The following is a 20,234-nucleotide window of genomic DNA, read 5'->3' as shown; positions in this document are numbered from 1 at the left end:
TCTGAATGGTTATGGTTACTAGGATGGCCACCAATGTCTCTTCTTTCACTCCGCTCCACAAAATTGTTTACTTTTTTATTTTTTCTTACAAATAATTATTTTTTATAGTAAAATTTTTAAATTGTCCTTTTCCAATAGTTCAACACTTAAATTTTTTTTTTTCAAATTTCTCAATTTTGTATACTCTCATAGTCTCTTAATATGTTATTAAAATAAATATAATTTATTTGTTCAAACTTTTAAATATAAATTATTATTATTCTTCAATTTTTTTTGTCAAAAATTATAATGAAAAACTTGCTCTATCAATTAATACTAATAATTTTATATATAATGCAATTTCATTTAAATAATTAAATAATAAACTCACCGATTACATTTTTGTTAAATAAAAAATTTGTATTGCCAATAGAGAATATGAGCTCATAGATATTTTACTTTTATTTTACTAAATTGTAAGCTCGTTGTTTGTAATTTCATTAAAATAAATAGTAAAGAATAAACTCGTTATTTACAATTTATTATAAGTAAATAAAAAATTATTTTCTCCATAAGCATAGAATCTATGATAATGAAAACACTTGTTTATAATTTCAAATTTAAACATAAATATATTTTTGAATTTCTATTCTAATAAAAGTGATTAATTTTTCAATTAAAAAAAACACAAATGATAAACAAAAACATAAACATAAACTACTTGTTTACAATTTCAAACCAACTTAAATATAAGTTGTAAAATACCCGTTTACTATTTCAAATTTAAATATAAAGTAAACAATTTGTTTACACTTTTAATTTTTTAAGGAAATCATAAATTATTGTTCTTGATTTTTGTTTACACTTTCGAATTTTAAGGAAATCCTAAACTACTTTTCTTGATTTTTGTTTACATTTTAAATTATTTTTTTAAATGTAAAAAAAATAGATTTATAATTTTTTGTGTGTATTTTTACTTTAAAATAAATAAAAATTTGAAATCTTAATTCAATAAAAATTAACAAAAAAATTTAATATATTTTTTTATATGTTAAGACTATTTTAGTCAAATATTCTAAGAAAAAAGGTATACATCTCATTTTTTGAAATGATAACTATGTGTATTAAATATGAAGAAATGGTATTTATGTGGTAATCCCGTTAGTAGGGTTGTGCAAAAGTTTTTGCAAACCGTCCAACCTAACAAAACAGACAAAAAATGTAATCTGAATAACTCAACAAAAATTCAAATCGCATAATTATTATACTGGGTGGTTTGTGAATTAGATCAACCCGCTCAATATAATCTTAATAAACCGATTAAAAAAAATCATTTATACATACATATACTACGTATATTATTACATATTTTTTTTTTTTTTTTTTGAACAAAAGGAACAATTCAAAAACCGAACAAAGAATACAAAGCAAAAAGCCAGCTGCAACAGCAGCGGCTCAAAAAGAACTACCAGCTTTCAATGAGATTCAATACATAATGATCCCCCCTTTTAACTCTAGTGTTGTTACTACCCAACACTCTAATCCTGACAATGTTTTTAATCTCTCTACTAATAGCCATAACAGTGCTACTCATACAATCAAAAATACACCTATTCATATTCTTCCACAACATATAGATTGTAGCTGCCAGAACAGCATTAATCACCAGCTGCCTCAGATCGTGGAGATTCTTCGAGCACCATTCCTGTAGTTCAGTAAAGTTCCTCGGCCAAAAATAACACCCCAACTAGTTTTCAATCTCCCCAAACACCTTTCTAGTAAATATGCAGTCCATAAAAAGGTGGTTGTGTGTCTCATCATCAATCTCACAAACAGGACAGCAACTAGAAAGGATTGGCATGATTTTACCCAAATGATCTCTAGTTAATAACTGGTTATTAATAGCCTGTCAAAATATAAATCTGTGCTTTGGAACAATTAACTTGTGCCAAACCGTATGAGCATATTCTACTTTATCAACAGACAGTAAAGAGTTGTAGAATTTTTTCACATAAAATTTACCTCATCTCCCTGCTTGGTGGAGCTTATCCATATCTACAATCTCTCTAAGCTTCAACAGCTTCTTAAAATACCAGCACATATCCTGTTTCACTGATAAAGACCAGAAACTCTGCTCCTTTAGGTAAATGGAGTTGACTCATTACCTATATTATATGTAATATTAAATACTGTTTTTAAATTCTTAACAATAAATTTATAATAATGTTTTAAAGTTTCAATTTCGAATAATATTTCTAAGTTTGGAAGATGTATACTATATTTTTAGTTTATTGAATATAATTATTTGAACATTTAAAAATATTAAAATTGGTTTTATCTGGTTAATCCGATCAAAACACCTAAAACATTGGATGAGTTAAATTATTTTTATTAGACAGATTAGAATTGAATTTGTGCAACCCAAATTTTATACTAAGTTGATTAAAATATATTATTACAGGAATAACCCAATAAAAGAACACCCCTAATAGTTACTACTAGTAATTAACTAGCGGCTAGCAACGTGCTTAAACCTGACTTTTCTGGCTTCTGAGTATGATTGGGCCACACATACACATACACACATGTGAGATCTGCATCCATTTATATAATATATATATATATATATTATATATATTTAATTTGGATTTAAAGACGTATCCCGGTGGGAGATTGGATTGTCACTATCATTATTTCATATAATTCGGGAGAATTCACACCACCGTGGAATCTACATCTAATGTCGCATTATTTTCTTTTCAGAAACGAAAAGAAAGAAGTTATTTTGGATCTCTTTTCCCGGTTTTGTATTTCTCCATCTTTAATTATTCACTCATAATAAAATAACACCACATGTTTGGGATCCCCTTAAATAATGAACTAATTTAAATTTTTTTTTAAAAAATACTAATATTAAAGAGTGAGAGAGACCATTATATTAGGCACTCCAATACTTACAATAAAATAAAATATTATTATTATAGCAAAAGCATAACCACACTATATTTCTATAATCAAATGTTTTGTTTTGAGAATGCAACAATTTTTTTCAAAGGGGTTGGCATATTGACCGTTAAAATACATATTAAATTATTCAAACTAATAAATATTGTTTTGGTCAATATATTATGCAAAAGTTTTAACTATTTATATTGTTAAATTGATTTTAGATCTTGTATTTTGTAAAATAGAATAAAATAGTATTTTGAACCTAATTTCACTCGAAATAAATTAAATATAACTAAAACATCCTCATATTTTTTAATTGTTGAATTAATTAGATAAGTAAAAATATATATTATTTAATTAAAAAATAAAAAATATACAGTTAAAAACCAAAAATCAAAATCCTACACTTAAAACCAAAAATTAAATGATAAACCTTAAAACTAAAAAAAAAAAAAAAATTAAAACCCAAAACCCAAAAATCTCTAACAATTACATCTATCTTCCTTCTTATTCTTCTTCAGATTTGGCTGAAACTATGGTGGTTGGCAGTGGCGGAGCCAGTACAATAGGGGCAAAAAAATAATTACTGTTATAAAAAATATTGAGAAATTCCCCTCTAGAAGGGGCTACTGATATACCATTTGTATTTTTAGTAGTAGATAGTTAGAATCTTAATTGTTTTTATATGATTGTATACATTGTAGTTATACACATGCACATCACACAAATTTTCGGGAAATTATAAATAATTTAAGGTACCGAAAACAGGGTTCAAACATTTATGTTAATACATGCGTTTGTTTTTTTTATACACAAGTGCAACAAAATATTTGAACTGTAATTTCGACACCATAAATAATTCAAAATTTCCAAAAAAAGAATATATAAATTTAAATAGGATTATAATTATTTCCTAAAAAAAATAAGTCATTAGAAAGTAAATGTAAATAAACATTAAAAAAGAAGAAGCATTAAATAAGAAGAAACCACAAAATTAGGTGAGATATTTTTAATTTTGAACGGTCTCATAATTCAACTTTATACCAACATATAATAATATTGGTTGATCAAAGTTTTTGTTTATATACCAAAAACCAAAATACTTATATATATATATATATATTGTACATGTATATAATATATTTTTTTTAACTTATATGCAAAGTAGACAAAATTGTTTATTTGACCTCACTATAATTTGTGTATATGTTTCGGGGTGAGTTCAAATCCCACTTTAAAAAAAAATTATAAAAATTGAGTGGGGGCACATGCCCCCACCTCCCTCCGCCACTGGTGGTTGGGGCTTCGACTGGTCGAATCAAGAGTTGGGCAGAAAGGACAACTTCGATCTAGAGCACACTTAGCGGGAGGCGAGGTGGCTTAGCGCGCGGTGTAGTCAACTAGGTCAGAGATTTGGGAGGCGCGCCGGAGCTCTCGTAACAATGTACGATGAAGGCAAATGATTTGTTCTTCTTTATATCTATCTTTGACACTCTCTCGTTGTCCACTTGGGCTAGACGACAAACAGATTTAGGCAAACGCAGACACTTCCAGACCTGGGCAAGCGTGCGGTAGATCTTGGCAAACCTTCTAGGCTTTGGATGTCATTGACCTTCAAGCACGAGTGAAGGCAGATTCGGGATGTTGTCGACCTTCAAGCACAAGTGAAGGCAAATATGGGATGTTGTTGAGATTAATGAATTTGTATTTGACAAACTATATTTAGATTTTAGACTTAATGCTCAAGCATAATCAGATTTATGATTATTGAGATTAATGGGTTTGTATTTGATAAATCTATATTTACATTATACATGTTCTTTGTAATGCCCCAAAATCCCTAATGAGGTTTAATGGTTGGATTAGTAGGTCGGGAGGGCCATAATTGATTTATTATGTCATTAAATGACTATATGTATGTGTTATGTGAATTATATTATTATATGATGATAAATGCATGCATGTGGGTCTATTTCATTATAAGGGCATTTTGGTAATTTGGCCCGTTGAGGGCATATTTGTATATTTTCATGCATGTTGGTGATTATTGATGAGGCCACATTATTATGTGGATTTGTTTGAGCTATTCGGCATGAGACGATCTTTGAATACTAGTTAGCGGTTTGGTCATAATGGAGTCAATTTCGAGGCTCGGGGTGAGTCTCGGAGTAATTTGATGAGTGCTAAAAAAAGAAATCCTATGTTGTTTCTGATTATTATGTCTTTATCTCATTGAACAGATCAAATCCTGAATACATTTTTGGTATTCAATTGGAATTTGGAATACGGAATATCATAATAATGGTAGAAATTGAATCACTTTTTGTTTTGATTGCTATTCTATACAAAACTCCCTAAGTCTAAGTGGAATTTATCACCCCCTTTCCGTTTGTATCTATTGCAAATTCCGATTTGAGAATAAAATTCTCTTTATTCCTCCGTTCATACATATTGCTCCATCTATTAGTGCATTACCGGGAACTAAAGGGTAATGGGATATGATTTATTAGCATTTGAGAATATCAGGAATAACAAGAATTTGAGGACGTTAATTATAATTAACGAAATAGGTGGGAAATAACGGTTTTACCCTTGTTAGCATTAAGAGGGAATTTAATGACCTAGGGGTATTATGGTCATTTGACCAAGGGTTATATATCAACTAGAAAGTTGTAGAAAGCTTAAGAAAAACAGAGCACGTTACTTATTCTTCTCTCGATCATCATTTCTCCTTCTTCCTTTGAATTTTTGAAGTTCCAATTGAGGATTCAAGCTAGGGAAGTAAGCCTTGAGGGTTAAAAGATTTTGTTCTACCATTGAAGAGGGTTCCATCTTAAGCTTGAGGTAAGATTCTAGCCATGGAAACTCTGGTTTTTACTCTGTTTTTCATTGATTTTCTGTTGGGATTCTTGGATTTGATAGTTGAGAATTCAAGGAAGTTTTTGGCAAAGATTGATTGGGTTATGATGCCTAGGATTTGTAGAATGGGTATTTGGGTTCATTTGTGAGTTTGATTGAGGTTTGGAATCAGTTTTTGAAGATTGGAAAGTGGATAAGTCGAAGGGGAAAAACCAGGGCTGAATCACCCTGGTTCTAGTGCTACAGCGCCCAAGGGAGGGCACTACAGCGCTGTCGAGGGCAAGTCAGCCCTGCTTGTAGCGCCTAGGCGCCAGGGGGGCAGCGCTGTAGCGCTACCCTATTTTTCCAGGGTATTATTTTGGGCACTTTTGAGGGTTTTTGGCTCGGGGTTTCAATTCCTAAGGCTTAGGATCGAATCTATTAATCGTCTGAGTACGATTTGAGGTCCCGGAAGTGAGGTTTAGGTCAAGAATCTTTTATTGTTGATTTTATTGATGGATTTTCATATTTGGTTATGACTAGGTGACCGCTAAGGGATCAAAGGATCGATCGTTCTCAAGGGTCGTTCTTTTATTATTTCACGCTCGAACCAAGGGTAAGAAAACTGCACCCAGTATGTGACATGCATGGTCTTTAATGAAGCATGTTGAGTGCTCTATATGTGGACTTTGATTGCATATTAAATGCTTAGCAATCTTGCTTATCTGTGAATGGTATTGACTTATTAGTCAGAATCGGCAATGGTGTCAGTATTGATTGTGAAGTTGTGACTCATTAGTCAAGTTCAGCAGTAGTACTGAGCACTGGTCGTATGGTATTAGCTTATGAGTCAATAACGATATTAGCGTGTTTAACGCAAGCCGAAAATATTAGCGTGTTTGATTGCATATTAAATGCTTAGCAATCTTGCTTATCTGTGAATGGTATTGACTTATTAGTCAAAATCGGCAATGGTGTCAATATTGATTGTGAAGTTGTGACTCATTAGTCAAGTTCAGCAGTAGTACTGAGCACTGGTCGTATGGTATTAGCTTATGAGTCAATAACGATATTAGCGTGTTTAACGCAAGTCGAAAATATTAGATCTAATTGAGATAAGCATTATCGTTGTAAGCATGAAATGCTTGATCGACCTTAAGTTCGATGAAAACAAAAGCGCTTGTCTAGTCTAAAGGCTAGTTACTTAGAGTCAAGGCCAGAAGGCCCAGGTGACTGCATCGTCACATGGCTAAGGGTGCGGAGCCCAAGTTCGTGACTCACTCATCACTCACTTACACGCCCCAGCATGATTATTAGAATCTTGATACCATCTGATTAGGGCTACACGCCCCAGCATGATTATTAGAATGTCCATCTGATTAGGGCTACACGCCCCAACATAATTATTAGAATCTTGATATTATCTTATTAGGGCTACAAGCCCAGTATGATTATCATAATCATCAAATGATATTGAATACATGCAATAATGAGTTTTCTTGCTGAACCTTGGCTCACGAGTGTTATGTGGTGCAGATAAAGGGAAAGAGAAGCTCACCAAGCCTTGTGTGGAGAGCTTAGGTGGCGATGTGTACATATGCGGCCGCTTGACCACCACGACCAATGTGTATCTCAGAGGAACTAGGGTTAACTGTATATTTTGCCGCTTAGATCGGCGTGTTGTAATTTTTTATACTGTAATGATCATTTTGGTTTGTAAATAACTTATAAATGCTTTTATGGGCCCAAGTACAGTTTTATGTTTTAAATAAAATATATCATTTCCTTTTGATAGACATTTTTCACCTTAGTCTATTAATAACACCTAGATGCAAGTTTATAAACAAATGACTCGTTTAGTGAGTTAAGCACAGTTTAAAGCTCACAGTAACGGTCTTGGAGTAACCAGGGCGTTACATTCTTGAATTTTTTCTTTTTAATTTATGACTTGTTTAATATTTTTTATTCCTACTTTGATTTTTGCTCTCGAAATGTTATTGATTTTTTTGTTCTTGAACAACATAGTTTAATTTAGTCAATCATTTTTTTATTTATTAATTTTAATTTTTGTAAAATTAAGTATCACAATTTTTAATTTTTAATATTTAAAATTAATTATAATAATTTAAAATTAAATATTCAATAATAATTGAGGGTATTTTAGTCATATTGAAAAATAATTTGACCAAATTCGAGCTCAGGTTACTATTTTATAAAGCTCAATATCTGGATTGTCATTTAACAAAACACAGGTCCAGTCAAATACTTTTATAAAACATAGAAGACAAATTGATATATACCTTTGAAACTATTATCAAGCACATATATAATTATCATTTTATAAATATTAAACCTCAACAAATTAAGCTCTTAAAAAAATCAACAATTATTTTTTAAAATCACATCTGTCTTCAAGGCAAAAATCTGACACAAATAAAAGCTAAAACGAAAAAGTAAATTAAATATTATGAGATCAGTAAAAATTATTCCCATACAACAAGTCTTTGAGCTCATTTGGCTAAGCTTATTAAAAAAAATTACTTTTGAAAGTATTTGGGCCAGATGCCCTGAGAAGCATTATTTCCTTGTTTGTTGGGTTGGTTCACTAGTGTGCAAACGAGCACTGGTCACAACAGCAGGAAACTATGACCAATAGAGTACACACTTAGCTCCTAACAACGCTTATTCCGACAACAACAGAATAATTGTTGGGGATTCGATTACCCTAACAACCTTCTCAAGCAACCTACTCTAGCAGCTCCTTCTGGGCATATCCCACAGTGTATAAGCCCCTTTAAAAATAGGGGCAAGTACTACACGAGCTTTCTTAATAACAACTTTGATTGAATGTGTAGGATGGGTTTAAAAAATTAAAAATATTTTTTTTTAATTCAAAATATAAGTTAAGGTCTTTAGCTTTTTTCATAAGATTTTTTTGAAAAATTATTTTTTAAATTAGAATAATTTTTATAATTACTCATACAAAAATATGATTGATTATCGAAACATTTTAAAAGAAATTTCCATTAAGAAAATATTCATATTACAACTATCCAACAAAAAAAAAGTTAAAGTTTTTACTTGATACAAACAAAAGTAAAAACCTTATCAAACTTGACTTTTATAATTAGGTTCTATCTAATTATTAACAAATGTGGAAATAGAAAAAACAAAACTCAAACTCAAGTCCCAAAAAAAAAAAAAAAACAATTGTTAAAAATTCCACAAAGAAATCCGCATTCATTATTGATATTGACCATAACAACAAATATTAAAAACAAAAGAAAAACCTGATGCCAAGAGAATAAAAACAATTACGACAATCAATTATTTTCTATTTATGTTAAATTTAGGATTTTGGTTCACTTTCATGTGTTTCATATGGGTTCCTTTTTGTTATGTATATATTAAGAGCCTGTTTGTTATACTAGTTTAGGTGAGTGAGAATGGTAAAGTGGTTAACAATATTTTGTTTGGTATACTTTTTAGATTTTTTAAAATTGGGAAAGTAAACTCTGGTCTTTCTTTTATAGGGTAAAGTAAAAACATTACGAAGAGTGAGTTTTAAATGCTTAGGAATCCAATTCTCTATTTCTCCTTCTCTCATCACATTTTCAAAGGTGAGAACTTTTTTTTCTTCTTCATCAACGATTCCATCTGTTTTAAAAAAAAAAATTCTCATCTTTTTTTTGCTCAACAGCATTTGTGGTTTCTATTCCTTAGGCTTCAATTCCTCAAGATCAGGTTGATTTAAAAAAAAAATCAGCATATTTAGGTGAGTTGATTTCTTTTTTTTTTCTTTCTAACTCTGTGAAATTTGTAGAGAATATATATATATATATATATGGTATATGTTTGATTTTTTTGTCTGGAGACCTGTGATTTTTTTTCAAGAAATACAAAATGTTAAGACTATATATATACATATATATATATACTCATATTTATAGTGGTGTGGAGTTTTCTTTCTCCCATTTGCCATTCTTACTATTATATCTATTATATCTATTATCATTAGATTAAATAATGTATTTTATAATATTGTAAAAATAAAATTTAATCTTACTATTATATTTATTATTAATTTTGTACAAATTTTATAAATTTAATTATTTTGTCTAACAAAACATAAAAAAAGCAAATATCATTAAAAATCAAGGTAACATTCCAGTGCACAAACCAAGCACAGAAAACTAATATTCCCATAAATCAGGACATGATTTCAGTACACAACCAAACACAGTAATGTAGTTTCCCAGACAATCAGATGACCTTGCTCAACTTTCCCAGCAAAGTGAAAATTTTGAACTCTACATACCAAATGACCCCCAAGTGGTTTTCTATTACTGCAGATTTTACATTTTCTAATTCAATATAATATTCAGCACCATAATAATCTAACACTATTGATATGGTGTCCAATATGTATGGTGCTCTCCATAAGTGAATTCAAAGAGAAGTTGAATTGCAAGTTCTTCTCTTTTCTAGAAAGAAATAGATTTTAAAGAAGAAAAAAGTGATAGTCGGTGAACTGTCCTCATTTAATATTGTTTGCAATATTATAACTTACAGTCTAATATAGTATAGTTTAACGACAATGGAAAATCAGGCCATTGTTATCACATGATGACTTATAGCATGCGGCACCAATTAGTCAACTTTTTTTTATCAAGAAAACTAACACTTGGATTAACACTACATAAAAACGATCCTTACGTCTCTGTAACTCGAGCAATATCTACAAATAGAAAACTGTATATAAAATCAGAATAGAAACAGAATAATATAAACACTCTTTCTTTATTTCCTAAGAAAGTATACATTAAAATCAAAATCAATAACAAAAGCCAGACCATATACGCATCTGAAAATGAATTGACGCAAAGGAAAAAGAGAAAGAATTGACCCAAAATGCTTTTCTTTTAACGCATCGAGTAGTTTCTTGAGAAACACAATAATTCACAATTTGGATTCATATTTGACATGATGTGACACTGTAATAAAAAATTATAATTATATAAAGGCAAAACGCCCAAAATGTTCTAAGATTTCCATTGACAAAAAGTCACAATCAGTAGTAGAGTAGAATTCAATTGAGCTTGTCGACTGGGTCAATAGAATTTTATTTTTAGTGATGTTACATTGCGTTAAAATATGGGTGTTAAAAATTAAAAAAAATAATAAAAATTGTTATTTACTATAAGCTTAGCACGAGAAAGTTTTAGATGGTAGGAATGTAAATGGAGAATGAATTCCACCAACTTAACAGAAATGGGATCTTTGTCTTATTTCTAAAAATATATTAATTAAATAAAAATCTCACCTTCACAATAGAGAAGAGAACCCTATAGCTATGCATGTATTGTAAACCCAACCCACAAACATAAACCCTACAGTGCTTTTTTTTTCTTTTTTTCATTTTCATCATCATACTTCTAATTTGGCTCTAAGGGAATTTCCAAAGCCCTTTTCTGTCAATTCTCATCCACAAGTCAAAAAAGAAAAAACCTTTATATTCTTCCCACAACGCAGAATATCCACCAATACCCACTTTCCATTGTCCGCCAAATGCCTCAAATAGGAAAACGCTATAGAGGAGCTTTTCTCGGCACATATTGAAGGAGGGAGGATGAACTAGAATTGTACTTTGTTTAAAATTTTACTTGATCCCATGTATTTCTCATTACCAGCGTCCAGAGAGAGACATCATCCTCAGAAGAAGGAAAAAAATTCAATATTTCCCGGAACTTTACAACATTATCACACCTGCAAATATCAATCAGACAAAATTGGCTTGCAATCACAGTCTAGTAAAGATTTTATAAGCCTGTCGAGAATCTCATCAGGGGAAAGAAAAAGAAACAAAATGGGTGAAAATAATTTATGCACCCCACCCCACCCCACAGAAGAGGTGACTAAAAAGAAGAGAAAACTTCACTCTACAAAACCAAACAGACCATCTTACCTATGCATGTTTTCTTTCCAGCTGCTGACATTGTAATAATAATAGTATAAAAAATAGAATAAATAGCATTTTTGTCCCCCAACTATGACCACTGTAGGATTGTGCTCCTTGAATAATTCACGATGTTAAAAATTTCCCCGAACTATGCACGTTACTAAAAATATAAAACTCCTGTTAGATTTCGCCTTATGTAGTTAACGGATTGATGACGCAGTCTGTTGATGTGTCAATACCATGTGTAGAATAATTATCAATTTTCCCCCGAACTTTGACCACTACCAAATTATACATTTTTTATAAAAAATATATATTTTTACCTTAAAAATAATAATTAAATCCTTAATTAATAAAAAAATTTAATTATCAACAAATAACTATTTTTTACTTTATCTTTTACAATATTAATCAAAACTATTTTAGAATGGACATTTAAAATAAATACTAAATTTTTTTTTTCAATTAAATAAGTAGACGATAGACTTAAATAAATAAATAAATAAAAATTTTAATTTAAAAGAAAGAGGTCAAAAGGGAAAAAAAACTTTGTTTTAAAATTTAGTTTTTAATTTTTATATTAAAATATATTTATTTTATATTGTAAAAGAAATAAAAAAGTAAAAAAAATGTTAATTGCTATTAATTAGATTTTTAATTTTGAGTATTTGAATTTTATTTAATTAATTTAAAGCTTTTAGTATTGTTTATTTTCTTAATTTTTTAAAATGATTTTTTTAATTTTTAAAGATTTAATTATCATTTTTAAAAAGAAAAAAAAAATTAGTCTTAATAAAAATAGCACAATTTGGTAGTGGTCAAAGTTGAGGGGCAAAATTTTTATTATTCTATACATGGCACTGCCACATCAAGAGACAAAATGCTACATCATCAATCTGTTAGCCACTTAGGACGAAATCTAACCGAACTTCCATATTTCAGTAACGTGCATAGTTCGGAGAAATCATAATTCGGAGAAATCATTCAGGGAGCACAATCATACAGTAGTCATAGTTCGAGGAGCAAAAATACTATTTATTCTAAAAAATAATACTAGAGCTCATAAGACAAGGCGAGGGAAAAGAAAAAAAAAAAACCTCACCAGTCACCTCCATGGTCGTGCAGAATCACCTTCCTTGTAATACCTTGTAATTTAAAACCAGATCATCAGATTTCTTCCATATATAAGCACGCACTGTAGCTAAGCTCATATCTGGCGACAAAACCTGGGAGGAACAAGAAAGGAGGAAGTAAGCCATACAACTGTTCCAAAGATAAAAATAGGTAATGGTTCAAGATGAGAATCCACCATTTGTCAAACATCAATATTGTGCTACTTATTGTTGTTACCACCATTAGTTTAATGGTTCTAATTGTACAAGACATGTCAGCATTATAAAATAGAACATCAATTTTTGCCAACAAGAATGAATATAAAATGCATATGCACTTGCCTGATTGTTGCAGAGAATCTCTATAGAGGGCTTAAGCTTTTGCCAGGGTTTCATTCCAGTACGAAAAGATCCATCACCAACTGCTGAAGGTTGCAACGGCCCTCCAGCAAGACCAGGAGGAAATGTTGCATCCGAATTTAAACTATCCAATGGCTTGTCAAGAACCATCTTTTCAATAACATAATTGATTACCTATGTAGTGAAAACATCAAGCTCAGTTATTATATAAAAGAAAAAGAAAACTACCAAACTCGGTCACTCATAACATTCAAGATAAACCATGAGAAAGATGCACATCACCAACATCAACATACAGAATAACAAGCAAAAGAGTGCAAGTTTTTTCTTCAAGCTTCAACAGAGCATGTGCCAACTTTATAATGGATTTTTAAATAGCTTTTCATGTCCATGTGTGCAGCATTTTCATGTCCTACCAATAATCTTAACGGTTCTATTTGTCACCATGTACATACATCTATTTTCAAGAATGGTACAGTAAGACTTGATGGCTACAATAGTTAAATTTAGAAAATACGGAAAAAAAAAACTTCAGATAAAATGCGGCAATATTTTTCTTATTGATACCCACCCCAATGCTTTTGATAATTTTCAAACCCATCTTCTAGTCATAACATGCCATCTTCTAATTCAAAAAAGCATTTGCATTTTGCAAATTACATCTACCATGAAAAATAAGAACCTACTTTATGAATTCTCAATATCCGAGGGGCACTCAATTTTCCTTGTGTGAGGATCTGAACAGTTGAACCTTCGCAAGGCTGAAGATAAAAACTACACCTGTGAATATTCCAATTACATCTACAGATTATTAACTGTTTAGCAAAAAAGAAACATACAACTTCTACCTCACATTTTTTTGGAGAAAATAATCTAGACAAAAAGTTGCACCACCTAATTCAATTTCAAGTCTTAATTTTATCATGTTGTGTGTGTGTGTGTGTGTGTGAGAGAGAGAGAGAGAGAGAGAATGAGAACAAATTTGGGGGTGGAGAAAGTGTGTTTGATGCAGTTCAACCATATAAAATAAAATGGAATCCAAGTCAACAAAGTTACTTGGTATTTTCTCTAGGAGGTAAGCGATTATTCAACACACAGTCCAGACACCACCACGGCAATTCCTTGTCGTCTTCAGTTCCCTCTAAATCAGTAATCTTCTTTCTCCAGGGACCTCCCTGAGAGCCCTCAGTAATAATGGAAGGAGTGGATATTATTGAAAATTCAAAAGGAGGATAGACCGCAGAGTCATTTTCAGCAGTAGAATCTCCATCAATTCTTGAATGGGCGTGACTTCTTGAAGTAATTTCCCTCCCAGCCAACTCCCCATTGGTAGAAGAAGCTTGGTTTCCAAACCTTTGTCTTCTTTTGGCTAACCAATGAGCCAAGAGTCCTTTAAGAGTTTCTCGTGCTAGGTTAACCTTCAAAAGAATAAAAAAGCTTAGTGAAACAGAACAATTACAAAGCAGTGATATGTATACATAAAGACACACATAAGAGTAAGCAAAAACCGACAACCACCACCACACACACACAATATTCATATAAATGAAACAAATAAGAGTATGAAAATTCTACGAGCACTGCGAGCACATTTACCTTATCATCCTCGGGCTTTCCCACAATATTCAAATCTGCTGAATACATCTCAGCAGAGAAACACTGAGGGGTATCCAAATGGATAGACAAACTTCCAAGTCTAGTATCCACAGTGAACCATGCAGGAATGCTTACCTGAAGTAGCACATAAATCATGATATAAGTCACCAAGATAGCCAAACTTAAGCAAGCTAAGGGGGACTAGAATATACCATCTCAAACAGCTCTTCTTTTTTCTCTTCAAAAGAAACCTGTGAATTTTGACAGAAAAGTGTCAGTTTGACATATCATTTATACATAAGAATGAAAAAGAGAAGAAACGCAACTATGTAATAATCCATCAAACTACCCTAACCTTGTTCCCCATGACCTTAACCATTATATCATTCCATGAGATAATTAACTTAATAAATATATGTCCACATATATGTTTATATACAGAGAGAAATAAAAGAGCATGTTTGACCTTTCCATAATCCTCAATCACAATGCCTTTAGTAATCTCCCAGAGCTTTACTGATCCAGCAGTATCCTATCAGAATCACATCAGCATATCATATACAGATACTAACAATTAAAAACAGAACCATTCTAACTAGATTTAACAGGTTATTTATCATCGCAATTTATTTCAGTTACCTTTGTCAAGACATGCCTTCTATTATTCAATATCTCATGTTGCACAATTGCAGGAGTTCCAGGAATTGTAAGAATTGGTTCTTTATAAACTGGAACCTGTAGGTGTTGATAAAAATTGAGTACTTCAACGGTAAAAGAACCAGAGAGCCTAACTCACAGACCACCCAACAAAGGCAGCAACAATAAGAGATCCAATCTACAAAAACATGGTTTCCCAAGTACTTACAGGGCTAGATCCTTCTAATGACACCCTTGCCCTTGAGAAAGACAAGTTTCCAGCTAAAAATGAGCCACCTTTTTGAAAAACTTTTTGAGGGTTATGTCCTTCAGCAGGCCACTTAGTAACTGAAGAATCTGTGCTAGCAACCCATATGCTATCGTCATGCAAAGCCAATTGCAGGATAGGCTGCTCCCCAGTGCAAAGTAGAAGACTCTCTCTCGTTGACAAGTCTGTCAAGTATAACTGAGGATACAAACAGAATGGGCATAAAAAAAGATGAGTAGCGTCAAAGCTAAAGAAAAAGGAATGACTGATTAAGATTTAAGATAAGCCAGAGCATAAAAAAGCTAGGTTATACAATAAGGAAAGGTAATGTGAACTCACAGAAAAGTCTCTGCCACCACTATATACATGATTAAAAGTCGGGGTACTGGCAAGTGCCCAAACAGAATCTGTGTGCACGGCATAGGAATGCACACATCGCTGTTGACCAAGATCCCATAGTCTGCAGGAGAAAATAGAATTGTGATCAAACTACATAATTACCCAAGTGCTTTTCATATAACCCAAACAGTTGCATATAAGATGGAATCACTACAGTTACTAGGAAGCTGGGAAGACATACCTGATCATTGAATCAGAGGATCCTGATAAGCAATATCTGGAAAGAAAAAATTTAAATAAATAAATAACCATCAACAAACTTCTTTTTATTATAGATGAACAACAAAAAGGCAATACATTTGCTTAATTGATCTGTTAAGCAAGAGATGTATAGCATGCATTATACGCATGCAATACAATCATGAGTGGAGTTGTTGGCAATGTGAATGTTGCTGCAAAGGCAGGGGTTTCGTAGAACAAAAAAATGACGCCATTCAATTAAAAGAGAAATTAGTACAAGTTTAATTTACAGTGTGGTGTATAATAATATCCACTAATTGTGCAAGTTCATTACGCTAATTCATTATGACTATAGCACATGTCTTAGGATAAGAAAGTTCTCTAGAGCTTTGAAAAACAAAACCCGCATAAGTGAACTTAACATAATGAGTTAAAGTGCTAAACTAATGCTTTCTGAAATTTTTGTCCAAAAAGGAATAATAATGTTCAGGAAAAATTGTTAACAGAAAACCGCGACAAGCAAAACAACAAACCTGCCAGAAGAATCCAGAATCAAAGCCCTGATGTTATCTGTATGTCCTCTAAGTTTCATAGTCTTTATACCACTTCTTGGGTCCCAAACACGTACAACCTAGGCCAAAAGAGGTACTGGATAAAATTAAATGTATTTTAAGAATATCCATAAACTCAATTAAAATAACTTAGGCACAAACCAAATCGCCAGTGGTAGTAGAGTGCAATTTTGCTCACAATATTTGTTAGGTAATTGTCAAGACACTAAAGCAACCACTGATGTCAAAACATACCTTCTCTGTACCACCAGAGACAAGAAGTGAGCCACTATCATTCATTGCCAATGCATAAACTGACTCCTTATGGCCTTTAGCTGCTGTTGGAACATATCCATGTGATTGTGTAGAATGGACAGATATATTGTTGCTTGAGTTGATTGTACGTAAACTTGTAATTGGTAGTGGGTGCCCAGAACCATTAATACCATTTGACGAATCATCTTCCATTGCTTCGCCTGACCTTGAAACTGGAGAAAGTGCAGCTTCAATATCCCATATAAACACCTCCCCTCCAAGTCCTCCAGAGGCAACAACATTGCTCTAAAATGCATGACACTATACAAGGATCAGAAAATGACATTTATAAAGTACAGATCCAAGAAATATCATGCTATCATACAAAATAGGACACTTATATGACAGGATCTTTCTGACAAGAACCATTCATCCATGCACTAATCACTATATATGGAGGAAATTTCAACAAAGAAATTACATTTTTTCCTGCTGAAGCAAGACAAGTGATGTAGTCAGAGTGCTGGCGCAGAGTCCTGGTACAAGTTCCATCAGACATGCCATTCCAGGTCTGGTGCATTAATAACAACAGATACATAAAAACAAATTAATAAACACCAACAACCTTACATTCATCAACAATCTAAAGTAAATTTGCAGTATTAAAAATATTAACAGAAAATCAAAACTATGAACCTTGAGGGTGGTATCTGAAGAACAAGACACAAGTGTATTGTCTCCTGCAATTACACAATCATTGACCTGCACAAGCAGAAGCTTTTCTGTAAGTATTGGAATGTGTACCATCTAAGCAAAGAAGAGGGGAGGCAGATATCCATACCCACTCCCCAAACCTGATCCCATTTCATTTTAAATGAAAAGAACTTAACATTGGCTAAAGATATATTTTCTCATATTTAACATGGACAACTAATCAGTGTTAGCTAACTAGGTAGAGGCAAGAGAAGGGTACCCAATCCACATGAGACTCAAATGTAGCAGAGCAGGTGGCAGCATCTTCACCCAGTGCCCATCTTTTTAGTGTTCCATCACGGCTCCCAGTGAACAGGTAATCGCATCCATCAAATACTGTAGTCTTCAACACAGCCAAACTATTTATGCCTGCACAATGCTGCAGATAGAGGAAAAATCCAAATGCAAAACCGTGAATGCCATAACAAAACAAAAGTTCTCAGTCCCTTATAACCAAAAAAAAATGTAATACTTTCCTCTTTAAAAGAGAAGGGGGAAGCACATGAAGGTATTTAAATTCACAACAGGCTGCTGCCCAAGGAAAAAAAAAGGGTCCCCTTGTATGAGTCCAGAGTTGTTACTTAGTAAATTACTCCAGCCAGATTTCAACAAATACCAGAGGTTGATAGGAGGTAAAAAAACTCAAATGAAAAATATGTAACATAACCGTACTTAGTAAAAAAAAAACGTAATCTTATTCATATCCAAATATGAAACTCAATAACTCCAATAGACAACATATCTCCCCATTAAAGTACTTATTCAAAAAAAAAAAATTAAGTAATCTGTAAGTTGAGTTTGCATTATCAGTAAAGAAACATGGTAAAGAGAAAGACTAATGATGATAAAAGGAAAAGAGAATGCTATCCAAAAACGAAATAGATATCTAACTGATTGAATATATCACAACTGTTATCTGCCTTCCTTGGTCACAGGAACTAAGGATATCAAGTTAATGTGAAGCAATGTTCCCTCGATTAATTTTTTGCACTTTCCATCAAAATAGAAATCGCCCACACTTTACCATTACAATCAGCAAATGGAAAAGTACATAGAAAATTTCACTATACATATATGAGGGACTGTTACACATCTATAAACGCTACCTTATAATAGGCAAGTTAAATTAGATTACAGTGACATATGCTCTAATTCTCTAAAGGGCGATTATAACCATAAAAACACCAAGACTGAAACAAACAATATAAAGTTACAACAGGGGCTCACCTTTGTATCATCGGCATCACTCAACACATATGTTAATCTCTTCTCTTTACGAGGGCGAGTGGAATTGGTTGTGTTTCCCGCGCTACCCACACGGTGCATCGCAGAAGCCACTACAAAAATCCATTAAAGACCAGACAATGAAGTCCACATTTCCATACAATCCATTGACCTACTTAAACTGAATTTAATAATCCAGAACACAGTAATAATTAACAATAAAAATAAAAATAACAACAACACAAGTAAGCATCAAACGTAACGATGCAAACTTAAAATCAACCCAAAAACCAAAAAAAAACACAAAACCCAGCAAAGGTTTCAAATTTCCGAAACCCTCGTTAAAACCAATAACCCAAGAGAAAAACCATTCGATCTTCGAATAATTAACCAATCAGATCATCAAATGTAAGGTTTCATCAAATAAACGATACATAAGCGTATATCACTATAAATTCCCTAAAATTCAACCCCCCAAAATAAACGATCAAGCAACCAAACAATTACGTAACATTAAAAATCAAAGCAAAGAGAGCAAGATGGAAAGTGACAAACGAAACCAGAACAAACCCTAACCTTATCAATCAGTAATGCAAAAACTCCAACTCTTTTACTGCTGGTTTCGTCTTTCTTCTTCTCTACTGCCAAGCTGCTATTTTAGAGAGAGAGATAAAAGAGTGAAAATTTCTCTGTGGGTTTTCGATTTTATTGAGTCGAAAGCTTTGACTCCGTTTTTCGCTGCGTTTTCGTAGAGGGGTATTACCGTCTATTCACCAACAGATAAACTAAGGGCAACGGAAATTTTGCTGTATTCATCCACCGGTCTACGTGCCTACGTGGGATGTGCGTCTCACGCTTGTGAGCCGGCCGAGGAAGCCGTTTTAATCTGGTGTTCTTTTCAATTACCAAAATACCCCTCTTCTATTGTTGAAAGCTTCCCTTCTACTGTTTTTTTAAACCTATTTTTATGCTTTTAATCCTAAATATTTAGCAGTAATATTTGATATGATATAAAATTTATAAAAAAAAATTGTTATTTTACCTATTTATTTATGGCCCCTCAATTTAACAATTTTTATAATTACTCCTTATTATAATTTCTCTCCACACCCAAAATCAATTACAAAATAGATACACTTTTTATTTGGGCTTAGTATGACTTTATCTTCCCTTTA

At 32.2% G+C, this 20,234-nt stretch overlaps 1 protein-coding gene across 3 annotated transcripts; it reads right to left on the bottom strand.

Annotated features, from left to right (window-relative positions):
* Positions 1 to 10,934: 10,934 nt before the first annotated feature.
* Positions 10,935 to 19,792, bottom strand: LOC133790806 (uncharacterized). 3 transcript variants are annotated; one of them, XM_062228582.1, is made up of 19 exons: positions 19,636 to 19,792; positions 19,063 to 19,172; positions 18,056 to 18,214; positions 17,779 to 17,844; positions 17,564 to 17,653; positions 17,083 to 17,388; positions 16,810 to 16,907; positions 16,278 to 16,313; positions 16,037 to 16,157; positions 15,659 to 15,895; positions 15,433 to 15,528; positions 15,260 to 15,325; positions 15,006 to 15,044; positions 14,794 to 14,928; positions 14,254 to 14,615; positions 13,884 to 13,977; positions 13,180 to 13,371; positions 12,828 to 12,951; positions 10,935 to 11,532 (listed from the first exon to the last, which is right to left on the bottom strand). In XM_062228582.1, the coding sequence occupies exons 2-18, from the start codon at positions 19,159 to 19,161 to the stop codon at positions 12,853 to 12,855; spliced, it is 2,295 nt and encodes a 764-aa protein (XP_062084566.1). In that variant the 5' UTR covers positions 19,162 to 19,172; positions 19,636 to 19,792; the 3' UTR covers positions 10,935 to 11,532; positions 12,828 to 12,852. The 3 variants fall into 3 exon arrangements, with proteins under 3 accessions (XP_062084566.1, XP_062084568.1, XP_062084569.1); XM_062228584.1 differs by having other exon boundaries at positions 19,063 to 19,240; positions 19,636 to 19,767; XM_062228585.1 differs by lacking the exons at positions 10,935 to 11,532; positions 12,828 to 12,951 and having other exon boundaries at positions 13,207 to 13,371; positions 13,884 to 13,958.
* Between the last annotated feature and the right edge of the window lie 442 nt (positions 19,793 to 20,234).

This window comes from Humulus lupulus, chromosome 7 (genome assembly GCF_963169125.1).
Source record: "Humulus lupulus chromosome 7, drHumLupu1.1, whole genome shotgun sequence".
Classification (NCBI taxonomy): Eukaryota; Viridiplantae; Streptophyta; class Magnoliopsida; order Rosales; family Cannabaceae; genus Humulus; species Humulus lupulus.
This window is presented reverse-complemented; position numbering and strand designations above follow the sequence as displayed.

Bases quoted from the DNA above. Each gene is read 5' to 3' on its own strand.
- LOC133790806 (XM_062228582.1), bottom strand. From the start codon at position 19,161: ATGCACCGTGTGGGTAGCGCGGGAAACACAACCAATTCCACTCGCCCT. The intron at 15,326-15,432 runs GTAACTGAAATA...TGATTCTGATAG, and splicing joins GAAGGCATGTCTTGACAAAG to GATACTGCTGGATCAGTAAA. The intron at 13,372-13,883 runs GTAGGTTCTTAT...TTCACTACATAG, and splicing joins GGATATTGAGAATTCATAAA to GTAATCAATTATGTTATTGA.